This window comes from Ylistrum balloti, unplaced genomic scaffold (genome assembly GCF_031769215.1).
Source record: "Ylistrum balloti isolate Yb309-2 unplaced genomic scaffold, AGI_CSIRO_Ybal_v1 Utg370772, whole genome shotgun sequence".
NCBI classification, from domain to species: Eukaryota; Metazoa; Mollusca; class Bivalvia; order Pectinida; family Pectinidae; genus Ylistrum; species Ylistrum balloti.
The window spans coordinates 782,153-803,849 of record NW_026782452.1 but is presented as its reverse complement, the minus strand read 5'-3'; the positions used below and the strand labels follow the sequence as shown (position 1 = coordinate 803,849).

At 35.3% G+C, this 21,697-nt stretch overlaps 1 protein-coding gene across 3 annotated transcripts; it reads left to right on the top strand.

Annotated features, from left to right (window-relative positions):
• The first annotated feature begins 3,383 nt into the window (after positions 1-3,383).
• Positions 3,384-20,189, top strand: LOC132558207 (histone deacetylase complex subunit SAP130-like). Of its 3 annotated transcripts, none has more exons than XM_060222742.1 (19): positions 3,384-3,466; positions 4,786-4,928; positions 6,959-7,061; positions 7,468-7,698; positions 8,217-8,457; positions 8,645-8,883; positions 9,307-9,420; positions 9,755-10,058; positions 10,685-10,797; positions 11,661-11,771; positions 12,357-12,630; positions 13,226-13,360; positions 14,808-14,920; positions 15,153-15,249; positions 16,080-16,189; positions 17,066-17,200; positions 17,641-17,744; positions 18,020-18,142; positions 18,963-20,189. In XM_060222742.1, exons 2-19 carry the CDS (start codon positions 4,797-4,799, stop codon positions 19,110-19,112), a joined length of 2,829 nt encoding a protein of 942 aa, XP_060078725.1. In that variant the 5' UTR covers positions 3,384-3,466; positions 4,786-4,796; the 3' UTR covers positions 19,113-20,189. The 3 variants fall into 3 exon arrangements, with proteins under 3 accessions (XP_060078725.1, XP_060078723.1, XP_060078726.1); XM_060222740.1 differs by having other exon boundaries at positions 11,622-11,771; XM_060222743.1 differs by lacking the exon at positions 4,786-4,928 and having other exon boundaries at positions 3,399-3,466; positions 11,622-11,771.
• The last annotated feature ends 1,508 nt before the right edge of the window (positions 20,190-21,697 follow it).

Sequence of the window (21,697 nt, the reverse complement as noted above, 5' to 3'; positions counted from 1 at the left end):
AATGATAAACTGGTATATGTAGATGTTCAAAGTCCCAATATCACAATATGACTTGAATCCCGAAATCCAGGACAGTGTTTGGTCATGGTCATGATCACTGCTTTAAGCTCACCCAATTCACCATGTGAGCTTATGGCGTGGCGTGGCATCCTTCTGTCCCTCCGTTAACGTTATCTTTAAAACACTACTTTAAAACCAAAGACCTGACCCTGCAGGGGGCAGAAAGGATAAGCATTATTGAAATAGAGGTAAATAAAAATTTATGAAAGGAAAGGATGCTCTGGACCTATAGAGGAATTGATCCAGTTCGTTCCAGTTCCCTCTTGTTGGACAGAACCAGAAAAGTTCAAAAGAACTGGATATACAAGTAATTGTGACAAGTCTGCTGAAATAATGTAGGCAATACAGGTTCTTTAGGCCTCTTGTTTCAAAACTGGAAAACATGATATTCTTTTAAACGATACAACATATTTTTTGTTTTCTGACTCTTCAATTTTTGTTTTAACTGTTTCTGGATATTTGACACTTGCATTATTGTTAGAAATCCAATTTTTCCATTATGTTTTATTCGGATTCTGAAATAAAAAAAGTATTGTTTCTATTTCTTCTGATATGCTTAATCATAAATATCTATAACTTCACTCGTACTCTTTATATAATTCTAACTAATAAGTTTACATGGAGAATAATACTATTCAGAATAGTTTCCTAATTGGATTATATACATAATCAGATCTACAGAATAGAATTTATCGGAAAATATTAGTTTTCTAATACAAAATATATTTGTACATTGCCTTACTTATTACCGATACAAAATGTTTTAAAATCCGAAGTTGATCAATGCTTTCTGTCTTGCATTATGAGTAATATTTGCCTAGCAATACAGGTACGTCATAGGTATGGATAGACACATTCTGAACTCTTCCCAACTTTATTGACCTAGTTTAAACAAATTCTTGTTTTTTTCAGTCCATGAAATAAGTATGGTAGGTAAATTTGGTAATGCTTTAATTGCTATGTATTGACGCATGATATACAAAGTGTTGTTCTTTACACCCACTAATACGGTAAACAAGGACAACTCAGGGTAGAGATTTGGTATCAAGTTTTTGTATAGTCTTTAAAATCAAGAATTACCTCCCCTTTTATTTACATGCAGTTTTTTTTTACTCTTTTTTTTCATTCTTTGTACAGAAAAAAAATAAAACTTTTAATAGACTAGTTAGATGAATGCAAATAAAATAAACAGTGAGAATGAATGTCTTGTCATTTTATTTATGTATATATGCCACAGTTATCCATTAGAAATTACTGGGTGGCCAACACTAAAAACTCAAAAGTTGGGGAGGGAGCCTATTACTGGACAATGACAAAACATTTATCAGTGTTTCTGCTAAAACTCCAGTGATGGTAGAGGGCTTATTAACTGGTACTATGTTGGTGACAAGAAGAAGGACGTTTGTACACTAGTATTTAGCACCTTTCAGTTCACATTATGAATTAGATAAAATCAAATCATAGATCAAATTGCATGGAACATGTGTCCTTCAAGGCCTAAATTTGAAATGTAAAAGGCAACGAAGAAAAATCTAAATTTGTCAATAGAAATGTCAAAATCTAGATGGAAAATGGACTTAACTACAAAATTCAATTAATTTCAGGAATTGCACTATTGCATGATTTAAAAAAAATAGGTACATATGTATATTCTGACCATGCTACTATTGAAATGAATTAGAATATTATGGCATGCAAATTACAGAAAACCTTGGGGACTAAGAAAAACACATTTCTCACGTGACTCTGTCTCAAAAGCAGATGATGGAAATTCCAGTATTATAATTGGAATTCCAGTATTCTGATTGATATAAGTTTAAAGAAAAATGGTAGTTCTAGAAACTGATTTGCTCTTACATATAGGACTGGGGTTCAAAACAAATATCCAAACCAAAACGGCATAAAATGGCAGCACTGGAGAGCAAAGAGGACAAAAACGAAAACATCAGGACCTGGAGACATAAAAACAAGAAAGAGAACGAGACTACAAAGAAAAATTACGGAGAACAAAAATAGGTGATGTATAAAGAAATAATGGAAAACAGCAAAACAAGATAGCATTAAACAGTAATAACGTGCAGGTGCTAAATCAGACAGGAAATATCAAATACGGAGAGGGCTTTAAACAACAGTAAAACGAAATACAATGGTTGATTTAACTGCGAGTTGATAAGAGTTAGATTCCAAAACAAAAATCACTGAAGACACCATGTCACATCCTCCTCATTATAAAGGAGAGAAACAACCAATGTAGGTGAGGGGACAACATTATCCCTTTACACAGGAGACACGAAAACAAAAGAAGACAACATTGAGTAAAATGTTAAAAAAACATCAAAACAAATAAGGGTAGTCCATATTAGTCTCAATACATTAGAGACACTAAATCAAAGGGAGACAACAATAACTTCAACAAAACAAGGGAAGACAACACTAATCATCTTACCAAGGAGACACCCAAGCAAAAGAGAGCTAGACAAAATTGTCCTCTTTACAAAAGAGACATTTAAAGCATGGGAGGCAATATGAACCACAATACAAAAGAGACGCCAAACGGGGAAGGGGGCATACGTTGATAAAGTAGACACAAGGAAATCACCAATAAAGGAGACAACAATTATAGAGTTTAAGAGACACTTCAAAGCAATCAGGAAGGCAATGGAGAACTCTAACCAGGAAACCCAAACCAGGAGAAATTTCATATTAAAGAATTAAAAGTTGGTATGTTTTGATTAGATACAACAAATGTAATCATGTATTTTTTTTAATTGGTGATGCGGTTTAACAAAATTTTTAATTTAACTGTACTTCATTCTTGATTTATGAAACTATAATTACATCATTCAGGCCTTTATTAAAAAAAACCAAGACCTCACAACTAGTCTTTTCAAATTATGGTATGGCCGTGACACTTCCCTTTTCCTTTCCTCAATCAGTTCGAAATAAATGTTCACTTTGAAACCTTGTGTGCTGTTAGGCTATTTGCCTTCTTTCATTTTTCACCGATCTCTTTAACACTTGATTGGCATTATCAAAACGAAGAGTGCTATTTTTTTCCAGTGGCATTTTCATTTGACATTTCTTGTTTAATGTCGGAATTTGTATTCATTTCGATATAGTAATATCGCGGACTTAAAAAAGGTTTTAATCGTGTGAAGTCTCACTTTGGCGTCTTACCTAGTTATAACCCATAACCTTTCACCCTAGTTGAACTGAAAACTTTGAAACAGACTATAGTGAACCCTAGGCAGATGTTCGTCATGATGGATAACAGCCAATGAAATTTAAGTTTACAACGCAGTGTTGGAGTTACATTTCTCTGACCTCGGAAGCAAAGGAAAACACGACGAGTCGGTAACAGAATTTGGATAATTCCTCATAGACGACTAATTCTGAAAATGAATAGGTAAGCCGTATATAGTAACTAGTCGGTATTGAATAAACCTTTTAATTAACCATACATTTAAAACTGTGGATTCGGTTGGAAGGCTTATTCGGCTAACACACAGGTTGATCCTGTTTGATCTGTATGTTTTGTGAATTTTCAAGCATCGTGTATTGCAATCCTCGTTAATCATCAACAATGAGTGTTATCGGTGTATTTTACGTGAATTGGACTTCAGTGTTATACCAAACATACATCAATGGGTTGTTACGTTATGGCGGGTATTTCAACTCCGTACATTTTTGTATTCTGTCATGACGGCACTAGACGAATATGAGGGGGCGTCTCGGAAACTATTTCACTGGTACCTGACCGACTTAGCAAAGGCATATGCCTGTTTCAAAGTTTTTTTGTGCTGGAAACTTTTTTTACTGACGATGTCGTAGTACAGCCTTGTACTTAACATGTACAACATGTATACTGTAAGCCCAAAACCACTCAGGGTTTACTCAACGGTATCGTTTCATTCCCTGGCAATTCGCCAACACAAGTAAACGTGTGGTGGTGAGTTGTTGTAGATATGTGTAGACTGACACATTATGTATTGATTAACACAATGTTGTCATTTTATGCTTAATACAATTTCAAGACAGCATGATGGAGGAATAAATTGCCTTCTCTGTTTGACATTTTTAACTATTAGATAAACACTGCATTTTCTAGTTTCTTGAACCCCCCCCCCGAAAGAGTTCGGACAAAGTTTACATTACACCAGATATCCCAGTGTACAGTCATACATTTTGTCACATTCTGATACTTGATTCTGCATACACTCTATGTGGAAACATAAATAACATTCACAGAGTAAACATTTTATACTCTGGTGTTTTCTTTCATTCTTCAAAGATGATAAAACATTTTTTTTCCCACTCGTTTGGAAAATATACTTTTTATTTTATTTTGGGAAGAAAAGTGATCTTTAGGGGGGAATTTGAAGGTGCAAACTGTATCTTTTGTAAATTTAGCATTTTAAATCCTTTTGGGATATTCAACCCCACAGAGCCGCAAAAATTAGTCCTGCTAATGATGCACATTTTATCTTGTTAATGTAAGCAAGACATAAACCTTAACAAAGTCAATTTTAAATTCTTTTGTTTTATAATGGTGACATAAAAGTTGAAAATGTTACTTTCAGGTCATTAAAGGTAAATAGTTTTCATATTCCTGATAGTTTCTTTTGGGGCTTTGAAAACCAGTATGGTATAGGCTTTCTCTTCAAACTAAATAGTTCTTATTTAGTTAACCGGGATTTGATTTTGCATTTTCTGGTTTTTGTGCAGATGATTTTACCATGAGCAGTCAGAGCAGTGGTGATCAGCCAGATGATTCTGAAAATGTAGCCCGCCCAGTTAGTTTACCATCACAAACCCATGTACACCACAGATCATTGGCGAACCTTGCTCAAGGACCCACCACATATCAGGTACCCCAGCTACCATTATACACACAGCACTGCAAGTTGTAATGTAGTTTACTGCACAAACATTGCAACATTGAATATGGGTTCCTTCCAATTTCTAGCAATATTTGTGGGTTAACACTCATTATTTGTGGATTGGAATTGATTAGAAGGAGAGCATATAGTCGCCGCTTTGTCCATCCATCAAAATTTTGTTGGAGCATAACACATATAACTTTATAGGTAGATGAATCTCAGCAAGGAAAAGTGCAATGCACAAGAACCATCACTCTCTTTTGCATAATTTAGGAGTTATTGCCCTTTGTTATTTTTCATACTTAAATTTTGTTTTGAGCATTACACTAGAACTGTAACAGGTATCAACAGGAAACTATAGATAGATAGATCATGATGAGGAGAAGTGCAATGTACCAGGACCATATATCTCTTTTGCATAATGTAGGAGTTATTGCCCTTTGTTATTTTTCATACTTAAATTTTGTTTTGAGCATTACACTAGAACTGTAACAGGTATCAACAGGAAACTATAGATAGATAGATCATGATGAGGAGAAGTGCAATGTACCAGGACCATATATCTCTTTTGCATAATGTAGGAGTTATTGCCCTTTGTTATTTTTCATACTTAAATTTTGTCCCGTTCAGGAAGCATAACATGTCTCTGACAGTCCTTGTTATTTTATGATTTATACTCCAAAATGCTCCACAAACATGACCAGTGTTAATGGAAAGCTAATCTAAGAGAAAAAATACTATATATTTTCAAGGGGTCCTATGATTATGAGTTGTGATGAGACTATTACAGTTTCATTGGCATCATTCTTTACAGCTGGTTTAATCATATTGCTCTCTCTAATTCCATTGCCTTGTTGATCCCATCTTTGAGGATTTTGTTAGGATGTCCATTTGGAACTAATGATAGTGCATATCCTCCTAGCTAGATAAGATATTGATCATTTTGTATTTCTAAAATGGCATGAACAAAAATGGAGGTACTGATGTGTATCTAGGTTTAAAATATATGTCCATGCATATTTTGTCTTCACATTTTTCCACCAAGACATCAAGAAATGGAATACTCCGGTCGCTAGTTTCCAATGTAAATTTTATATTGGTGGCGAGTGAGTCCAGTATTTTTGATAAATCATTTAGTTTTGCCTTTTCCATATTCCAGATTCCAATCTTGAAAAGTACTAGATGGATCTCTCTTAAATTTCATATCTAGGTTCCTCTTGGTTTTTATACGCCTGTTGAAAGACGGGCATATTATGGTATGGTGCTGTCTGTCCAGTGTCCGTCGTAAACTTTTATTTGTCCGGAGATCTCCTCCTACATTTTTCTGCCGATCATTATGAAACTTGGTAGGCTTAATCACCATGATATGAAGTTGTGTTTTCCTGAACAGGGTTTTGATTTGGTGATTTGAATGGCCCTTTGTTTATTTCACTATAGAAATCTTGTCCCTCCTCCCAACATTTTTCAGCCGATCTTTATGAAACTTGGTAGGCTTAATCACCATGATATGAAATTGTGTTTTCCTGAACAGGGTTTTGATTAGACAATTTGAATAAGAGTTATGCCCCTTTGCTGTTTTGGATATTCACAGACATATTTTGTTCCGCTTTGCAGAACTCTTGTTAGTTAATTATATATGCTTTAGTTTGATGTTCCCTGATGTTATTGTAAAGTATCACTTTACAGGTAACATAGTGAAAGGTACAATGGTAGGGGACATTTTCGTCTTCATGGCGGTTCCCGTCTTCATGGCGGTTCCCTTGATCTGTTAATAATCTGTTGTTAAAGAAATTGTATAAGCTACATGGTGGTCTTCAGAACAATGATGACGCCACATGATCACTCTGGTTATGACTTCGTATATATATATCTAGGAAATTTATTAAGCATCATGAAGATTTAGAAATAAAAACGCTAATGCTTAATTCAACATATTGTTTAAAGTTATTTTGATATATATGCATACAGATCTTTAAGATTCTTCACCATTGTGAAATTATGAACTTTTGTCTTCTAAGGGTGCATTATCAAAGTCAGCCTTGAATAGACGGATGTTGACAGGAGGAACAGGTGCATCACAACCTGCTCATCCCTCACAGTTACCTACCATTCTACCGACAGGTACGTAAGTAACATTCACATCCATGGATATCAACTGAAGGTCAAGGTCACTGTAAATCTATAGATTAAAGATAAAATGATGCATTATATTCAATTTGCAGGAAGAGTTTCAGTTTTAAGCAATCTTTACTGAACTTGTGTATCAGATGAAAACAAGTTTAATTAGTTCCTTAAAAGTTTCATTAACTATCAATCGTGGGAATTCAAAAAGATTATGGAATTTAATTGACAAAATAGGATCATCTGTTAGTTATAAAATTGAAAAGAATGTTGTGTTCTGATTTTGTGTTGAAGGATATTGGTTTTAAGAAGTATCTTTCACGTGAAAATATGTGAAAAATCATTGACTAATTGAGTAAATCAGAAGACGTTTAGTAACCATCATCCTTTCTCAAACACGTTTCAGGTATACAGATTGGCATTTCCATGGACACTAGCAAGTCACTGTCCACAACAGCCTCCCTGGTGGCAGTGCCACCTCCAACAATTGTCAGCGTTGGTATGGCAACGCCAAGTATTGTACAAATCAGTGCTACTTCTTCTTCATCACTTCTCAGCCAGGCTCTTCCCCTGACTGGTAACATTCGGGGGGCGTCTCAGCACCAGAATCCAGTATTCCCGACACATCTCCCCAGAGGTCAGTGTGTTTTGTCATATGATAAGATGAAAAATTATGGCATTACTTAGCCAAAAAAAGAAATTTTTTTTGTGTAACCAGCTTGAATGTAAATTCTCTCTGTGACAACAGCAGAATTTATATGATTGAGAAAGAGAGGGGTTGTTGTAAATCCAGATAAAGCTTTCACCAGATTCCAGTTTCCTCTGGCCGTTATGCCAGATGATTGACATTTCAACGATTAAATCCTTACATGCTTTTTACAGTACCAGTCTACCAAGTCACAGAAATGATCATACTAAAAGGGAGATACTGAGAGTGTTTAATGTCTTGATTTGTATTTGAGTACTTTACAAAAGAAATTTTTGTACAAAATACATACAAGTATGAATTACATGTTTCATTTTAGTTAAGTCACAATCATACCAGAAATCAAATTAAAAGTTTAAATAACTTTTATCAATAAATTGTTTTTCATTTTGAATTTGTAAAACCAAATAAATAGTGGTAACTTTATCAATATCGATTTGTGTTTCTAGGGGCAGCGGCTGCAGCCTCTGTATTAGCCTGCCCTAAGTCTGTAATGTCTGCAGTGCCAGTCCTACGTCACAGTGCAGGCGCTATCCACATACCGGGTGCCACACCACATGGTGGCCACACCCTAACAACACCCCGGAGCCAGCTTATAACCCCAAACATCCGACCAAATACACCTCCTCAGACCCACTCCCCGGCAGCCACTGTCAGTCTGGCTGGTGTTCCAACATCAGAATCACACAGGTTAGTGTCCTGTTTCATTAAGTGTCTAATTACAAAGAATATATAATTCAGAAAAACAGTTGAACATTTTTTCTCTGCTCACATAGCAAATATTATGACAGATTTGAGACCTTCCTTATTGTTCTGTATAGATGTAATGTATATAAATAGATATTGTTTTTATTTTGACTGTGTATGACTGTTGTAGGGTAGGTATATCTGTCCAAGCATCTGGTGCTTCGAGTTCTGCCTCTAGTATTCATATCAAGCTTCAGTCACCATGCACCACTGCGGAGCCCCTCACAAAACAGGTCCTGTCTCAATCAACAAAGCAGATACATGTCGCACAGAACCTCAGCTCCGTCCCTAAAGTCCTCATGTCTCAGGCGGCAGTCACACCTATCATACAGCATTCACTCAAGGCTGCAGCACCAAAACAAAACAAAGGTAGGTAACTGTTAAGCTGACAAATATAAAAGGACAAACAGATAGTTATCATAAACCAACGTGTCGCAGAAGAGCTAAATGTTAATCATTAATTAAAGAATTCCAGCTTATGAATAAACAGTGGTGACACTTAAAGGATAAGCAATGTTTGATTTGATTTCATTGAATAATTGAACTCCCTAGTAGCAGACGAGTGAGCACAAGTGTTGACATTCAGGAATAAGAAAAATGAAATTATTGAACTTTTGACACCAACGTTTTGAATCGAAATTGATTTTTGGCGAAATTCTCCAAAGTTTAGACTACATATTTATTGTTCTATAGATGGAGACATTTATGTGAAATAATCTGACGCTTTTAAATTAATTAAATATTACCTAAGTAAATTTAGAAACTCCATCCCAAAAAATCATATTATTTCAGCTGCAGTTCCAGCGGTTGTGGCGCCATCTTTATCTTCAACAGTCATCTCCCCTTTGTCTATTCCCTCTGTAACTCCAGTGACGGCACCGTCTGCAGCCTCTACTATCCCTATAGGTAAGATTTTCTCCTGTCCATTACATTTTAATGATTGCTTGGCACCATTTGTTTTTCATTTAAAACTTCTTCTAAAGAAGCATAACACTTGTTCTTTTTATTTGTCAGATGCTTAGGATGATGTAGGGTTAGTCAGATCTGTTGAAATAAATTCATTTGACTTAATTTCAAGATATCTAGTGTCATATGCATTAACAAACAAAAACATTTTTAATTTACAGCTATAGATGTAGCATGACATGCAGTGATCACATACATGTATATGTACAGGAATGATAAAAAATGTTGTGATACTTATGGCTAAGGTAAATCAATGTCATGTTTGTGTTTATAGCTAAAGTTCCCCCAGTGCGACAGCCGACAGCAGCTGCCAGCTTAGCTGGAATCACACGTATGTCTTTACCTCAAGACACTAGCAGTTCCACACCAAGTCAGCAGCATGCCAAACAGACCCTCAGTTTACCCCAGGGACAACCTCACACCACACAGACTCATCCCCAGCCCCAGGGGCAAACCCATCCTCAACATTCACATCCCCAACCCCAGGGACAGACCACCAGTTTTGTCCCTCAGGCACATCGGCCTGCAAACATCGCCTTAAGTCATCCTGTGACACATGCAGACATTCGGCCGGAAAGGTAAGTCACATTTTCATGTGCCATTAACCAACTGAAATTTGGGAGCAATTTATATTTGGTTGTCATGAACATAATTTTGAATGGTCCCAAATGTGTTACTGTATAGTTGTAAAGTTTTGTGGAGCTGAAATTTTGTAGTTGTTCTTGTTTGGACTAGTTCACGTGTAAATGTCATGCAAATCTATGATTTGTATGCCTTTATACAGACTTAACAGATATTTTTCAGTCATTGTAGAAATATTTGTAGGGCATTCATTTTGCTCTCTCTTTCTTGACTACGAATATTACCAATTACACAATAGCTTTCATTAGATCTAGTGTATTTGTACAGCAAAGCTCGTTTACTGAAAGGCGGAAAGTCATAATAGTGGACGTAAAAAACCGTCTAAATTAATGAATTAATAATAAATAAGTGCATTGTAGACAGCATATAAAGTTGCCAGATTTTCAAAAAAATTTCGATCGCTGCCAATAAAGCATAGTATAAATCAAGATTTTTACATTTACTCAAACCGGGAAAAAACTCATTCTGGTGCTTTTAAAAGGAGCCAAGGTCACAAAAAATATTTTTTTTAATATAAAGTGGCATTCTGATAGGGTATCTATGTTTGAGTATTGTGTTTTAGACCTGCAGGGATCGCCCAGTTGTCCCAGTACCCAATGACGTTATTGTCCGAGTACCAACAGATCATGTATCACCAGCTGGCATCCCAGATACGACCTGCTCCAACAGGACTTTGTAAGTAAAAACCATTATCTGTTAGGTTATGTATACAGTTGATCCTTTTTAGTGTCAAACATTCAGTCGTTGCCATGTCTCGGGTAAAAATTTCCTGGCTTCGGTTCGAATGACCAAGTGTGATAAGTCAGCCATATCTGTGTTAACGAACCCTATTGTAATTTTTGATCAAGCATTAAGCTTTGCGTTTACACAGGTGCACTGGTAAAAGTTTGTTATTTTACAGAATTAGACAACCAAACTTCAAACAAAATACACTGTAGGCTGTTAACCATAAATCTACGGTTTTGTTCACTTTTTATACACATGAAAAGAAAAAGCAATGACTACTGTTTCGATGCAGATTAATGAAAATTCTTTGTCATTAACACATTTGTATATGATTTTAAATACATTTACTGGACATACATGTACATATACAAAGTTATATTTTATTCTGTTTTATGGTTTCGCTCTTAGGGTGCCGTATATATAAAGTTATGCTTCAGTGATGTTGTGGTGGCCTTCACCTTTTCGTAATGTACCTCAGTGCTATCGATGTTACATATTTATTGAGTTATGGTTTAAAATGTTGTTGGAACATGTTACTCTTACATTTATAAATCTGAGGACAATATTAAGTAAGGCGTCAATTTCACAGGGAGATTTTTCAATGAAGTGGCCTAGATTGCTGATATGAAATTACATAGTTTAAGCATATTATATAAATGAATGTCTTTCCTGACAATAATAAGTATAGGAGTATGTGTTCAGAAAGAAGTTGGTGTCTAGATTTTTTGGTTGGGAGTGTATAAGCTTTGACATTCTGTTGATGAATACTTCAGTGCCAGCTTCTGCACCACATGGATTGTCTGTCTCCTCAGCCCAGACGGTCAAGTTCAGTCCGATGACAGTAATGGGGGACCCGCTCAGACTACAGACATTATCCGTACACACTCCCTTCTCAAGTGCTTCAGTGTCGTCAGTGTCGGACAGTAAGTAGCTATCACGGATAAACACTAACTTGCTTTTTGGTCTACAGGAATAGTTACATATATTTCTTACTAGTGTAACACATATTAACAAGTCCATGTTTCATTAGAATGGAATTTCTTAAAACACAACCAGCAATCGGTCACCTTCATCTGATAAATAACCTGTGTGAAATGTACCAGCACTGATCTACATATGTAGTCATCGAAACGTCATGCTCAAATCTTCTTCTGGATGAAATTCTATTCAGTTGACATTACCAACCTGAGGAAAATGTTCTGAAATAAGTAACTCTTTTTTTTGGAAATAGAAAACAACCAAAAGACATAAAACTCATTTATTTTTTATCAAGCCTTAGGTTTGACAACTTTCATGTAACACTCCTGTATTTTAGCCAGTCTTGTAAAGGAAGTTATTGGTAAGAGTGATATTGCTTGTACAGGTCTGAAGAACCACAGATTAAACCCTTTTTTTAAATTTAGTAATCTTCGTCTGATTGACTAGTGCTATTTTTTTTATCTTGACAGTGTTATTAATTATTTTTATATTGTTTGACTGTAAGGCCCTACACCTTTGTGTGCTTGCAGGTGTTGCGAGGTCATCAACACCTAATGATTCATCCAGTGGGATTTCCAGTGCCGCCTCCACTAATTCCATTCCTGTTCCGGCCCTCTCTGCAATTGCCATGGCAACCTCTTCTGCAGTTTCCATAGCTCCAACCCTTTACTCGGTGAACCCAGGGACACCTCATCCAGGCTCCCTGACTCCACAGCATTCATCTTCCCAAGGAGCAACGACACCAGTCAGTCAGCCCAATGCCTCACCACGCCCCAGCATACTCAGAAAACGTACCAATGAAGGGTATGTATCATTTTTGACTCCACAGTACCAGTAAGGTTTAGCTTTTCTGTCTGTGTCCTCTTTGCTGCATCATTAAGAACTCAAATTCTATTAGAAATTTCTCAGACAGTAGAAGTAAGAGACGCTCACACTATACAGTATATTTTGTAGGTACTTACAGATTCATATTTAAGTTCAAAATGTTGTTTCAATGTTAAATACACATAGTTCTTTTATCTTAAATCTAGGTTACTGCATTTTACTTTCATGATTTTTTCTAACCATGAAAATGTCAAACATTTCTACACAACAGACAATTTTGGATCATAGGTCAGCTCAAAGTCAGGACGAAAAAACGCCAAAAAACCATGAAATTTCAGATTACAGGAATAAGTTTTAGATTGACTTGTAGTTAGGAACACATTTCAATGAACAATTTACTTCAACATTTGGTGGTAGCTCTCCCAATCTGAGAGATGTTATCATTTCTGTGAGTCAAACTGGTGAAGACAAAATTTGATGGAAGTATTACTTTTATGATAAGATCTGTTCTTTAATACTGATTGCCATAAGGAAGAGTGTTATCTGATTTGTCCTTATTTTACTTGTTCAATAGAAATGTCCCAGTGAAGAAGCCAGTCTGTGGTCTCAACACATTGTCTGAAAGACACAGTCCACGACCAGACTCTAGAACAGACTCGGCTCCTCAGTCCAACACTAGTTCTCCAAAGACACCAGCCACACCTGCCGGGTAAGTGTACATCTAACCTATCTAGCAGAGTTTAATCTCTTGGCTTTTTTTTTCTCCTGACAATGTATCCACAAACATCATTAGTTGGTCTGTTTTCATGCTCCCCTGACTTTTTATTTCATGCATAAAACGTTGCACATGTCAATTTGTCAGATTCTGTTATGTCCAAGACAGCATCAATGTCATGTCAAGAACAGATTTGGAATATTACATCATGTTCTACACCTGATCAGATTCTGGTTCACACTTACCCTATAGTATCATAACATCATGTTCTACACTTGGTCAGATTCTGGTTCACACTCACCCTATAGTATCATAACATCATGTTCTACACCTGATCAGATTCTGGTTCACACTTACCCTATAGTATCATAACATCATGTTCTACACCTGATCAGATTCTGGTTCACACTTACCCTATAGTATCATAACATCATGTTCTACACCTGATCAGATTCTGGTTCACACTTACCCTATAGTATCATAACATGTTCTACACCAGATCAGATTCTGGTTCACACTTACCCTATAGTATCATAACATCATGTTCTACACCTGATCAGATTCTGGTTCACACTTACCCTATTGTATCATAACATCATGTTCTACACCTGATCAGATTCTGGTTCACACTTACCCTATAGTATCATAACATGTTCTACACCTGATGAGATTCTGGTTCACACTTACCCTATAGTATCATAACATCATGTTCTACACCTGATGAGATTCTGGTTCACACTTACCCTATAGTATCATAACATCATGTTCTACACCTGATCAGATTCTGGTTCACACTTACCCTATTGTATCATAACATCATGATCTACACCTGATCAGATTCTGGTTCACACTTACCCTATAGTATCATAACATGTTCTACACCTGATCAGATTCTGGTTCACACTTACCCTATTGTATCATAACATCATGTTCTACACCTGATCAGATTCTCAGTTGTGTAGGAATGGAGGTATTCATGTCTTATGGACAGTTTTAGTGAGGATAATATTTGTGTTGAGTTGGTATGTCATTTTACTGTTATTTTAAGGAAAAGATATTTGAAACAGCTGCATTGTCTGTTGCCTTCCTGCTAGCTGTTTAGAGGTATAAAGCAAGTATGCTTGTATACAGAGAATAGAGGAATGGGATTTTCATAAATTCAGTCCCAGTATACAAAGAAATTGATATACAAATAAATCATGTTATAGTTTATCATCTATGCTGCTGTGTGCAAAGGAACACCATTGTCAACATGACTTTTTTTATAAGACAACATGTATTTTGATACATCCTTTTCAGAATTCCCATCATACACATTTAGTTAATTGGTGCTTGCAACAGAAACACAGTTTAACTTATATCTTACTTTTTTTTCAATAAAATTGAGAGAAAATTAATATTTATGTATTGATGTACTGAACATTTTTTGTTTAATTGACAGTGAGAGTCAGTCATCTACAGACACAGCACTTTCAAGCGAGGCTACGACTCCAACACACAACTCCATGGGAGACCTAAAAATAAAACAGGAACCTTTGGACGCAGTGGAAAATGGTGAGTTAGAAACTTTAGTATGTTGGAAGTAGCACTTACACATGATAACTTGACAGTGAAAGGATTGATTACTGGGAAAGCTATATTTCAATATTATTTGTCATGAAAAAGCAGGTCATTGAAACTTTTCCATTTTGTGAGCTGATTTGGTGTAACAGCATTCATCCATGTTTTGATTATTCTGCAGAATAGTCGAGGATTTATAGTTTTCTTTGTGTTTCTATGTGTTTAGGGTTTCCAACAGCTGGAGCTATTGCTGCCTCCCTGTCTGCCTCTCTACCCAACTCGATGGAAGCGTCTCCTCGAAAGAAACCCAGGAAACAGTTACTGTGAGTATATAGACACACAGAACAAGACATTTCAATTTTAATGTAACTTTAGTTTCTTAGGAAATAGGAAATAAAGCTATTTTATGGATGTCGTATAGCATTAACCACGTCTGTCTGTCTGTCCCGTTCTTTCCTGATCAGAATCAATGTCAATTAATCTTGAGAACCTCGAAACAGAATTCATTCATGTTTATCCTGTAGTATCATCACATCATGTTCTACACCCACATTTGACAATTTCTATATAGAAGGTCATTCTTCATGTCTTACCGATGTTTTCTTGTAATGTGTGAATTATTTCTACATTAATTTCTTGCATGTAAGCAAGTGTTCCAAGATGGAATTACTTGAAACCATGGTACATCAGTTTGATCCCCTGTGTTTGACTTGACATCAGCCAGATCACAAGTTGGGACTGTTGTTATAATATCAAGGGTTAATGTAGAATATAGGGAATACTACCACTACCTTTTATGGAAGCAAGGGAATGATTGGCCTATTTTTAGAAATGGAGAAATTCCTGATCGCCCTGTTGGTCAGAATTCAAAACGATGACATACAGGAAGGTTACATGAATAAAATGTGGTTTGACTGATATTTCTGTTTTTCATGATTTCATGATTTGAAAATACCTTATGTAACAATATACCAATTACTTCTCTCTTCGGGAAAAATTTTCTTTATTTTTTTATAGGAAATTTAAACCATGTTTTCAGTATATTTTCTTGATAGGGAATTTGTTTATAATCAGAGGGGAAAACATACTACTTGAAGAGTGTTTTTTTTTCTGGTAGTAAAATTTATCTAAATTAATCCCTGGATATTTTCAGACATGCCAACGAAGAACTGCGTGATAACTCCTCAACAGACGAGGACGTGGAGAAGGTAGAAGAAATTAAAGAGGAAGTGGCAAACCCAGTTAAAAAGGAGATGAAAGATGGTATGAGCTCTTTATCATAAAAAAAATGCTGCTATTTTTCCCCTCAGCAAAAATAAGGTTTTATGTATATCTTAAATAACGTTTTCTTAGAATGGCACCTCTATGTTATAGTGGTTGAGCCCATGTCTAGTTATAAGATATAGGAATCTGTGTATTTAGTTTTTGTCTTGGGTGTTATCAAGATTGGAATTGGTTGCTGTTTTCCAAGCAATAACCTTTCATGTTTATTTAAGAGAACGAAAAAGAAAAGGAAGAATACAGTGTTTTGAAACCTGGCATCAAGAGTTGTTCCTCTTGTTTTCTGTTTACTTGGCAGTTGGGATCCCCTGAAAGATTGTACAAAACATACACAAGTGAAGAGCACCTATTAATTCAAACTTAGAATTAGATACAGAGGAGGCAAATAAAATATTAAACAGCATCATACAGTTGTCCCATCCTTCAAGGACACATCAATGATGCCAAGGGCCGGCCTCAATAGCATAGGAGGAAAATCCAAAAAGATGAAAATAAAAATCAGAACATAGATATATTAGCCACAGTGAATGATTTATTACAATACACACAAGTGCTTATGGGACATTAGTTCTTGGAGAATTTTCTCCTTTAAGGGAGGGCATATAGTTGCTGCTGTCTTTTGCATAATATAGGAGTTATTGCCCTTGGTTATTTTTCATACTTAAATTTTGTCCCATTCAGGGTCCTTGTTTATGTTTATGTAAATTATAATGAAATGGAGTGCACAAAATTGTTCATTTTTTATACTTGGTGGTGTGTATTTAACAACCGAAGACTTTTTTATTTCAAATGGTTAACTGGATTATTTAATTAAGCTATGTTCCAAGTTAGTTTTTACAGGCCTGTTTTATGTTTCAGAATATGTTGATGATGAAGGTGTACGGTGGACAATTGAGAAAACCAAACCTTCCTTGTCTCTACTTAATTTTTATAATATTTCATGGAAACCAAAAAACAACCACTTCAACAGATATACGGATGTTAAACCTAAAGGTATGTTGTACATGACTATAAGACAGTAATAAGTCCATGCCTGGTAATAAGCCCACCCTCCCACATGATGTGTCATCGATGATAGTTTCAGTAGAAGTGCCAACATGTCCTACACCATGGTCTGGTAATAAGCCCACTTATCGATATCAGGGCTCTCGATCTGCCAGATTTGGGGCCGAATACCCAATGCAAAATAGTATCTTTTTTTTCCAATATAGACCCCAAGTTCTCCCAATTCTAAGGAAAACACCATTATTTTTCCCAATTCTAAGGGCCCTGGGCCTCAGTCCCAAAAGGGGGTGTGAGAGCCCTGGATATATATATAGTAACTACAGTAAAAGAGCCAACAGATCATACATTCTTGTAATAAAGCCCACGTCTTAAGATGTATGGGGTAAAGAAGACCTAATGTATTCAGTAAAGATGTTTGTAACCCCCAGATGAACGAAGGCCCACAGTCAACGAACTCTCCAATCAGAGAGGAGTAATGCAGAAAGCCAGTGGTTGGAAGCTGTTCCATGTGGCTGCTCAGCTGGATGATCTTGTGAGTGTCCTGTCAGAATAAACATGAAAATTGTCACAGTGCTAATACAACCTGTGATCCCTTTAGCATGACTACAAAGTCTTTTTCAAGTCTCTGTGTAGATTTAATTCATATATCAAAATATGAAATGATTGAGAGAAAAAATTGATGAATTGATAATATTCATTTGTGGGTTTGGATAGAAAAAAATTGTTGCTATGAATGTTTAGTTAAAAAGATGGTTTGTTTTTTTGTTATTTATGTTGTTTGTAATTTCAAGCTGTGTTGTTTTTTAGACGGAGCTTGAAAGGACTCTAAACAGTAAGGTGCTGACACTACAATCCTCTCTGGCCCCACAGCCACCTTCTCGTCACAGTCTAATGGAAGACGACCTCGGCCTTCTGCATGAACTTACGCAGGTACAACTCATCGTCTGTATACACATAGAACTGCTCTTCATTCTAACAGTATCCTACATGAACTCAACCAGATATCACTCATCGTCAAGCAAATTATATATACAGAGCTACTTTTCATTAAAATAGCTATCTTACTTGATCCGATACAGATATCACTCATTATTGGGCAACTTATTAGATTAGTCGGCCATAAAGGTATCCTGTCAGTCACAAAAAATTTAACTCACATCAGTCATAATAACAAATTTTTATGAAATAGAATCTGTCAGCCCTTTGTTTTTGTTTGTAATAGGCAGTGATCTATGACAGACCCACTGCTTTGTGTATGTTAGATTGTGACCCCTACCAAATTTACTATCAACACTATCCACGGTGAAAAATAATAGATATGAAGTAAACTTTGCTAGATTTTACAAATTTTGAGATACCTTAATGCAGTACATGATATTCAGCCTTGTTTTAAGTGATCAATGATTTAGATACTAGTCTAGAAAAGGACTTTGAATCAAACTTACTTGAAATTGTGATGTTGTGAACGATGGAATTAAGATTTAGAATCTGTTGTTTGTCTTATTCTAATTTTTATCTAATTGAAAAATATAGAAATAGTTTATTTAAAAGTCTTTGAAATAAGTAATAAATAGTATCAATAATTTTTTTCTCCAAAGAGCTTATACAATTTGATCTTCTAACAGAAATGTCATATTTCGTAGGTTTTTTGGGGTGTTTTTTATAGTTGACAGTTTTAAATATTTTCACCATATTTGGAAGTACATTTTCTTTTAACCTGTTTAATGTGATTATTGTTTTTTCCACACAGGGTAACATCCAGCGTTCACGGCTTATATCAGACCAGCTGGAGGAAGCTAAATCTAACATGTTCAAAGTGCTGGACCACAAAACCAAAATTACAGAGATTATTAATAAACACATGAGTAAAAGACCTATCAAGAAGAAGGAGAGAACGTAGCAGGAAAACAGAAAATTTTACAGACAAATGTGTTCAAAAATAGGAAACATAGGGCAGTTAGTATGACCTTTGACCCTTCCTCAGAGGAAAAGGATCTTCATGGTTCTGAGGAAAAAATCCAAAGACGTACATGATCTAGAGCTCTCTGAGGAATCTGCAGTCAGTACACTGTTAGAAGTACTGTGCTACAGAATAAACAGATAGAAAACACAAGGGGATGTGTGGAAAGAAGACTGTTTTTTTATTGTGAATGAAATTGTCACGTCAGGTTGGTTTCTAGAAATTGATTTGGTCCTTTGGAAAATGAACAGAAAGTTGGAGGGAATGCCAGTCTACAGTTTGATAATGATTCTGATGAACTGTGAAAGGATATCAGAGACTGAGAAGCTTCTATAACAAAGTGAAGTTTTACTGTAATATGAAAACTGGGAAAGAAAAGGGAAAAGCCTGGTCATAATGGAAACGAAAAAGGACGAACGTGTATACAGTAATAGACTTATTTTGTGTGGAAAAATGAATTTTATACAAATGATGAAGCCTAGTTTAGAGTTTTAAAGATTATGATTGGACGACGAGGCCATAAAGAATCATGGAGGAAAGGATTCGTTTTCTGTTTAATTGTGAATGTGATTGTGCAAACAAAAGCTGGAGCAGATTGACGAAGGATTTTTAAAATGTAACGGAAGAAAACGGCATATATATATATACAAATATATAGCATGAGAGAGTAGGTTTATGAGATATAGAAATCTTCAGAAATGAAATAGTTATTGAAGAATGTAATATAAAAATCCTGCAGATTGCCTTCGTTTGAAAACTAGCTTCAGTTCACACCTGTGGTACCAAAGGACTTTTACCATAGACAAAGGCAGGAAGAGTCGACTTTAATGAGAAGGGTGTGATAGGTTGTGAGAAAGTTCCCCATTTATTAGAGGTTGCGAGAATATATGAAATGCTAATTAGATTACTGTGAATCAATCAAGTCCTTGTTAAAGGTGTACTTTCTCCAGGTCTATATAATGTATTAATAAATTCATATGTATTAAATGTTGAAGGAGTCCTCATTTAATACGGAAATACTGGAGTTCTGTCATTTATGTTTTCATTGTTCAGTTGGTTTTATCTAGTTGTTCAACTAACTCATACTTAATATCCAACCTTTACTGAAAATAACCAATTTTAAAGTTGATGGCCGTCCTGTATACCAGGACCTTTTTGCCCGAGGTTATTTTCGCCCTTGTACCTAGTGGTGTTCCGATTGTCGAAAAAAGTCGAAAATCGCTCGACTACAACCGAAAATCAAGCACTCGACTAAGTTTTTGTAAGCTCGATTAATAAAAAAAATGGTTAACAACCTCCAGGTCCAGGACAGGGATGTACCAAAGCAACGTAGTGTATCGGGCCTAGTGTATCAGTACAAGAAGCAACCAGTATATGGCATACATTTCATAGTTTTCATTCAATATTCATAATAAAAAAAAACTGACGAGAATCTACACTAGTAAATAAAAATTGGGATTTCATTTGTTTTTAGAAAAGGAAAGTATATTCATAAATCAAGAAAACTTTAGATTTTAACTTTTAAACATAAGTACGAAAATACGGCGTAAGAGGATGTTGTCAAAATGGTCATGTTTGCCGTGATTTAAGATGGTGCAAACATAAATTTCCAGAAAATGATTTAAAATAAACCAAAATCTTGAGATATCTATACTTTTATCCCAGTGTTGGAAACGATATACATTTATGTGAGAAATTTAACACTTGTGAATTTACCTAACAGGGGATGTGATGAAGTATTAGCCTTGTTTTTTAATTCATTATACCATACCTAAATGTAACTAAAACTATTATCTTCTATTTTTATACACCTCTCCTTTTTGAGTGAAAGTTCATACTAAAGACTGAAATATTGAAAAGAAAAAAAATCATGTTTGAAGAAAGAAAACCTTGTCTCTCCTTAAAATTTACCCTTCAGTAATGAAATGAATTTCTGGATTCTTAAAAGGGAAAACCTTAAAATCCTACCAGATATTTCATTTTGAAAAAATACTCAAATTTTTATAAGTTAATCTAATACTGCTTACCAATTTAATTACAATGAATTGAGGCCAAATTAATGATTCAGATGAAAAAGAATCCAATTATGGAAGAAAAAAAGGACAAATGTCTATTGAATATACTGGTAAACATGTTAAGACAGGGAAAATATTGAATCTAGAACCAGAAAAGGAGGGATTAAATATTTTATTAACTTTTCCAGTAGAGAAAACTCTTGAATCCAGTACAAGTTAACAAGTTCGAGAATTTTTTTTTTTTAAATGTTTGGTTGACATTCTCAAAAAGAAAATGATGAAATACTGAGCTGACTGATGTTTTAAGAGAAGAGAACATTCGGATTTTAAATAGCATGGGAAAGAAGAAGAAATTCAGAATTTCACACTAAGCGTTACCATAAATGGAAACTTAAATTTTATACTAAACTGACAATCCAGACACTTTCACCAACTCTCCTGTCTGATTCATCACTTACTGTAAAATTTTTACAGTCACAAAATCCTCATTCTTTACCAGTGGAATTAAAC